We start from the raw sequence: 7,294 nt of genomic DNA on the forward strand, positions 1-7,294 counted from the left end.
AAAATATTTATGTGATTTATATTTCTTATGTTTCGTAATGTTCCATTTTTCCTTTATCTTTTTTATTTTGTGGATCCTTTTGTACTTCATATTCAATTTTTTAAAATACTTCCTGCAAATTTTCTACTTGTACTCCACTCTAACATCTGTCTATATTTTTTTCTTTACACAAATTCTGATTCATTGTTCATCATTTATTTTGTTTTTGGGTTTTCCATTTTAATATAATTGGATTGTGATCGGCCCAATCATTTACTCCTATTTCAATTTCTTCTATTTCATTTTGAATTTCTGCTGTTGTCCAGGCCATATCGATCCTGGACCACGATTGATGTGAGTATGAATAAAATGTATATTGTTTATGTGTTCTATGTGTCTCTCTCCATTCATCTCGCAGATTGAACTCAGATGCTATATCAAAAAAGGCTCTTGGTAACACACTTTTTTTCTTTTTATTATTTTTACTACTTTTATAGTCTCTTTCAACTTCCACCACTGAATTAAATTCCCCAATCATACAAATCCTTTCATAGTCCATGTCTACTAATTTCTTGTGTACATTTGTAAAGAATTCTTGTTGATTTTTATTTGGTGCATACATTACTGTAAGTAGCATTTGTTTCTGTTCTATCTCCAATTCCACCATCAAAATTCTACCTTTGTCATCTGCATATCTTAGATTTGATTTGATTTTTTCCTTTACATATATGGCAATACCCCCTTTCTTTTTATCTGCTAAAGTTGTGCATAATGTTCCTAATTTTCTATTTTCTAATAATTTTCTATATTCTTTTTGTATATGAACCTCTTGGAGGCATATCACTTCAACCCTTCCAAGCTATCCAAATCTCCAGAAGATGGGGCAACATAGAACATCACTGTCTCAATACATTGTTCTCTGGCTTAAATGTTGAAGTGGGGAAGTTCCCAAACATGTACATATAAAGAATAACAGGCAAACATAAAGATTTATTAAAGCTTTCTCTTCATGAGCTGGTGCTTATCATTAAGCTCAGGTCTCATCACAATGATAAAACACTTGGGAAAAAAGATGCACACCAATAAGCCAGCACTGGAGGAGACCATGGAGAAGATCTCCACAGCCAACATATATTTTCCCCTTGTGCTTAGATAGGTTGGAATAAAACACAACCAAACACTGCAGAAGACCAACATGCTGAAGGTGATGAATTTGGCTTCATTGAAACTGTCAGGTAAATTCCTAGCTAGAAAAGCAGCAGAGAAGCTAAGCAGAGCAAGAAAACCCATAAAGCCCAAAACACAGTAGAACATGACTGAGTCTTCATTGCACTCCAGGATAAGTTCTTCAGGTATTGAATGTACATCAAAATCTGGATATGGTGGGGATGTTATCAGCCACACAGCACAAACACATATTTGAATAAGGGAGCAGGATAGAAGAATGAAACTGACCATCCTTCCCCCAACCCATTTCCTCAATCTGGAAACGGGTTTGGTGGCCATGAATGCTAGAACCACAACAAAGGTTTTGGCCAAGACACAAGAAACCGCCACAGAAAAGATGAGCCCAAAAGCTGGTTGTCGAAAGAGACACATAATCAAATTGGGCCTCCCAACAAATAGAAAGACACAAAGGAAAGAGAGGAGAAGAGAAAGTAGGAGTGTATAAGTGAGATTCCTGTTGTTGGCTTTGACGATGGGAGTGTCTTTGTGTTTCATGAAGATTGTTATTACCAAAGCTGTCATTAAAGAAAAGCAAAGAGAAAGAACAGTCAGACTGACCCCCAAGGGTTCTTCATAGGACAAAAAGGTGATCCGCTTTGGAATGCACATATTTTTCCCGGGATTTGGGTATTGATCTCCTGGACATGGAGAGCAGTCATCTATGTCTGAAAAAGAATGCAGATGAGTTGATATAGGAAATTATAGTGTTGTCTTAATCCCAGTATAACTGAAATTTTCCTACCCTTCTCGTTTGATATTTTCCCCTCTGGACATAGATGGCAATCATAGCAACAAAACAACTTTCCTTCTTTCTTGGCCTTGCTGTGTCCTGTCTCGCAAGGATCATTACATAAAGATAAAGGTAATGCCTATCAACGAATGAAGAAGAATATATTAAGATACAAAGAGGAAAGGAAGTGCTTTGAGTGTTTCTGTGGAATCAGCAGATTAAAAATGAAGTAGCAGGATGACATAATTTTAGATGTAATTGCTCTGAAATTATAACTAATTAAATTTCTACAATAATTGTATCGATAGCCTTTGTTAACCATCATCACTCTTCATAGACAATTTCTGTGCTAGTTAGTTAAGGTTGGTTTTTTCAACTTCTGAATTTTGATGCCAGCAAACTGAAGAGATTTATTGTGCTGGCTTGCAGCTTTTACTTAAAAACTGTTAAAACCATTGCCCATAATTAACAGGGATCCAGGAAAGTATATTTCCTAATATTTAATAGTAATTGCTAGATAATTAAAAAAATAACCCAAACTTACTGATATCATTCCTTTTCCAGGAAATTTCTACCTAGATTAGTCAGAGATGATACTGTGAGACTTTCATCAATAAAGATATTTAAATGAAGGCAGAGAAACCTAGATTCAAAAAACCAACCTGGTTAAAGCCTACTGTCCAGGTGATGGAATCTACAGAAATATTGAATAACTTCTCTGCTGGAACTGTGGGATCTATCACTCCAACTTTGACCCTAAGAAATGATTGGTTTGGGAATGTGATCCAGTTGATAATGTCAAATCCACCAATGAATTCTCCATTTTTATCAAAGGAGATCTTTTCACCAACACTGTTGTTGAATCTGACATTTCTCAGAAAAGAATGAACCTGAAACACAAAAGCAATCAGAGAGGAACAAACCAAGGAAGGGAAAAGTAATTCATATATTCAAAACATGCATATGAATGTTTCTTTAAAGTTATAATCCCTTAAACAAATAAATAACAATCATTCTAAAACAGAGATAGAGATATCAGATTTCTGAAATAAAATTAACATAGAATTGCAAAATAACAACCATAAAAAAATAAATTTAAACTCTAGTTTATTTGCAAAAGCTACTTACGCCAGATCACTTCTAATAAATATATAATAAATACTATGATGTATAAAACAACCATATCATTGAACTTTTATACACTAGCAAGGTTATATTCAAAATGGTGCAAGTTAGGCTTCAGCAGTATGTGAACTGAGAACTAAGAAGTACAAATATTTTTTTTGTAAAGGCAGAGGAACTGGAGATCAAATTTCCTTCATTTGCTTGATTATGAGACAGTAGGGTAGTTCCAGAAAACCATCTATTTTGCTTCATTGATCATGCTAAACCCTTTGATTATGTAGATCACAACAATCTGTGGCAAGTTCTTAAAGTGTTGGGAGTACCAGACGACCATAACTGTCACCTGAGAAGGCTAATGTCAGCTCTTCCTGATTCAGCTTGGCACCTCACCTGCTTCCTGCCATTAAAGGCCAGAAGTGGAGGGGATGAAGGATTAAAGGGCAATAAAGCTGTGTTTATATGTGATGGGAATTCAGGAGAGTGGAAGGATAGGTGATAAGGAACAGAGCTGTCAGATCCTGTTTTTACTATCATCCCAAAGCTAAGCACCCAGAGAAATATAATAATAATAATAATAATAATAATAATAATAATAATAATAATAACCCCTCCGAGGAGCTCTACCTTGTCGTGGTGGAGGGGCTTGCGTGCTCTAGTGATTCTAAGGGCTATGCTGAACAGGTTCAACTATATCAGACAGACCTTAGGTGAAGGGCCAGACAAAATCTGCTCCACAACCCATTCAAACATGGTGAATACAGAAAAAATGAAATTTATGCCGGCTGAACCGTCGCTCGGATTAACAAGGGTTCCGTTGGATGCTATGGCTCCTGGGCATTCTACGCAAAATGAGTTACAGGGCTCAGCTCCCTCTGCTAGGCCACCAGGGCATGGAGCCGACAAGCTACTGGCAGAAAAACCCAAAAAGCGAAAAATCTAGACTAGGGAAGAAAACACCTCTATTATGAAAGCTTACTATTAGTCTGAGCCAGCAAAACATGGATTTCAAAAAAGAATGTATCGGATTTGGAAGATGAACCATATGGACTGTGACACCAGTGAACAAAGGTTAATGGACCAACAAGTGTAATCTTAAACCACAAATTTTTCACTACAGAAGAATTAATAGCAATAGAAGAGAAAGCAATTAATGGTCTGAGTACATCAACAAAGAAGAGTAACATCAAGAATGATTTCCAGACAGAAAAGCAAATTGAGGAAGAAAGCGAAGAAGAGGATACTGAAATGGATGAAGATAAAGAACAAGGAAGCACTAAAGAACAAACACCAACAGATAGTGCTCAATTAGCTGGAAAAATAAAGCACCAAATGGAAGATGCTGAAAGAACACGTTTGCCAAAGCTGAACCAAGTGAACTTGAGAAATGTACTAAAAAAGGTCAATGAGGCTGTGCAAACTATTCGAACCACTACATTAGTCGAAACAAACCAACTGATGTATGCAGCAGCCGTCATAACCACCAAAGAACTGGGGTTGAAAATACAAAAGAACCAAAGAGGCAAGAAGGGGAAGCCTAAGTGGAAAATTCGGTTAGAATTGAAGATCAAAAAAGTACGTGGAGATTTGAGCAACTTGAAGAACCTAAGGCAAGGTCAGCTAAAGAACAAGCAGATCAAAAGCAGCCTGGAAGCAAGATACGATCTGAGGAATAAGGAGATTGTGGTAGTAATTGAAGAGCTGAAGCAGAGGGTTGTTGCCATCACTGAAAAGATTAAAAGGTATGAAAACCGAGTAACTCAGTTCAAGGAAAACTCACAGTTCAGAGCAAATCAGCACCAGTTTTATAAGAGTTTAGAAAGTGGAAACGGAGTAACAACAAATGAAAAGCCTGATAAAGAGAAAGCTCTGAAATTCTGGAAGAATTTGTGGGAAAACAACAAGAAGCACAACAGAAATGCAAAATGGATCAAACAGGTTGAGGACTCTATTAAAGTGCATAAAATGGAAGACGTGAAAATAACAAAAGCAATGGTGCAAAAACAGTCAAGAAAAGTGAAGAATTGGAGTGCACCTGGACTGGATGAGCTGCATGGCTTCTGGTTAAAGGCACTTACAAGTCTGCACAAAAGTTTGGCAACCCAGATGAACCAGATCCTAAAAACACCTGAAAATGATGAATGGATGACAACTGGAAGGGCATTTTTGATCCAAAAAGATAAAGAAAAAGGAAAGGACCCTGGAAACTATAGGCCAATCACCTGTTTGCCAACAACATACAAGCTTCTTACTGGTATCATTGCAAACCAAATTTATGGATACCTGGAAAGAAATAACTTGCTTCCTGTAGAACAGAAAGGATGCTGCAAAAACTCAAGAGGAACAAAGGATCAATTGCTGATCGACAAGCTAATCCTAAAGAACTCAAAGAAAAGACGAACCAACCTGTTCATGGCGTGGATAGACTATAAGAAAGCGTTTGATTCAGTTCCCCATAGCTGGATCAAGAAATGCCTGGAAAGGACTTCCTGTCTGGCTTCCGGCGCTGCCAGACGGTCCTCCGTGACCGCCGCCCCGTTGCCTGTAAAAGAGTCACCTTTACACCTGAAAGGCGGCTCGAAAAACTCCATTTCCTGATGGAAATGTGAGTCTGAGCAGGCGAGGGCAGGTAGAGTCCTCTGCGAAGTCCCCAGAGGTTTTTTTTTAACTCTTGGGGACGAGCAGGTTGAGGCCCCCTATTTCCCCTCGCCGTTGCTCCAGGCATCGGGCGCACTCTGCCTTTTTGCAGAGCTAGGCGCTGGAACCGGACTAATCAATGAATCTAACAGATGGATTAATTAAAAAAGATGAGACTTGGACTTGGGACCCTAAATTGCAAGTATCCCTAATGAATTTATAAGCATTTCAGAGTGAAAGAGAAAAAAGGGAAAAAAATTTTAAAATGGCGATCGCTGAGGCTTGGGACGTAGAAGAAAGCCGAAAGTGAGAGTCCTTCCATAACAGATACAAAGTAGCAGGAAAGAGGTTCAGGTGACGTCAGCGTGATAGGAACCGAGGGGACAGCGCTCCGTTCCTAGGTCCCAATTTTCGGTCTGAAAGCTGAATTTTTTAGCTCTATTGACCACGAAGAGGTCAATAGATAAAAGGGAAAATCCTGAGGACCTCGGGAGTATCAAAAATTGCCCCGAAGGTTCAAGGAAAGTCCCTTAATTCAGCCCGGAAAAAAACCAACCTCTTGTCGGTTGGCCAGAACGCTGACGGTTGCTTTTAAAAAAGGGAAGCGAGGATCGAGCAAACAGCATCAATAAGAATAACTAATTACTCTTATTCTAAAACATTTAAATATTTAAAACATAACTAAAAAGAGAAACTGATCGGCAAGGCAGAATTTTAAGAAGAAACGGAGTGAAAATATAACGGAGTGAGTTAACGAGGCTAATTGAAGTGTGAGGGGGCGAAACTGACAGGCAATGGAGCTGAGGCGATTTTGAGGAAGTGCAACGGAGAGGTGTGGATTGGAAATAAAACACATAGTTATAAATTTACCAGACAGAAATTGGGAAATAGACAAAGATTATTCATTTGGGGAAAGGAATACAGATCCAAGTGTTGGACTTATTTTAAAAAAAAGAAGGTGGTGCGGAGACAATAAAGAAGAGACGAAGAAGAAACAGTATCTAGTTTCGGGAGTGACTGTGAGGGATTTAAAAACTTTGTAACGGTGGCAGAGCTTCAGTGAACAGATACTGTAACTATATTAGAGTATTAACTTGCAAATAAATAAAAAACATTGAGGCTCTGGAAGAGGTGTTTCAAATATTTTTAGAAGGCAAATTGAAGGACTTTGGAAACAAACTAGACGACTGAAAAGACACAAAACCAAGTGAGGATTGCAAAGACTTCAATTCTGGAACCTAATACAACGAAAGAAATTTATTTTATTGTTTGAGAGACTTAATTTATTTGAATTATTTTAATTGAATTATTTTAATAATATTTTAAGTACTTTTAAGTACTTTTATCTATTTATTTGTTTATTTATGTAATACTTAATGTTTTAATATAGAATATAGTATATAATATTATAGCCCAAGTAGTATAAGGTTTAGGATTACTTAAGTTTAAATATTAAATATATACTTTTTAATATATTCTGGAACCTAATATAATGAAAGAAATTTATTTTATTGTGTGAGAGACTTAATTTATTTGAATTATTTTAATTGAATTATTTTAATAATATTTTAAATACTTTTAAGTACTTTTATCTATTTA

General features: G+C 36.9%; 1 protein-coding gene across 1 annotated transcript; it reads right to left on the reverse strand.

The window, feature by feature from the left end:
* Nucleotides 1-972: 972 nt before the first annotated feature.
* LOC139324550 (vomeronasal type-2 receptor 116-like) lies at nucleotides 973-3,595 on the reverse strand. The gene is made up of 4 exons (XM_070954261.1): nucleotides 3,452-3,595; nucleotides 2,599-2,826; nucleotides 1,949-2,075; nucleotides 973-1,871 (listed from the first exon to the last, which is right to left on the reverse strand). The coding sequence occupies exons 1-4, from the start codon at nucleotides 3,593-3,595 to the stop codon at nucleotides 973-975; spliced, it is 1,398 nt and encodes a 465-aa protein (XP_070810362.1).
* Between the last annotated feature and the right edge of the window lie 3,699 nt (nucleotides 3,596-7,294).

This window comes from Pituophis catenifer, unplaced genomic scaffold (assembly GCF_029215685.1).
Source record: "Pituophis catenifer annectens isolate HBS135680 unplaced genomic scaffold, rPitCat1.0.hap2 SCAF_15, whole genome shotgun sequence".
Lineage (NCBI taxonomy): Eukaryota > Metazoa > Chordata > Lepidosauria > Squamata > Colubridae > Pituophis > Pituophis catenifer.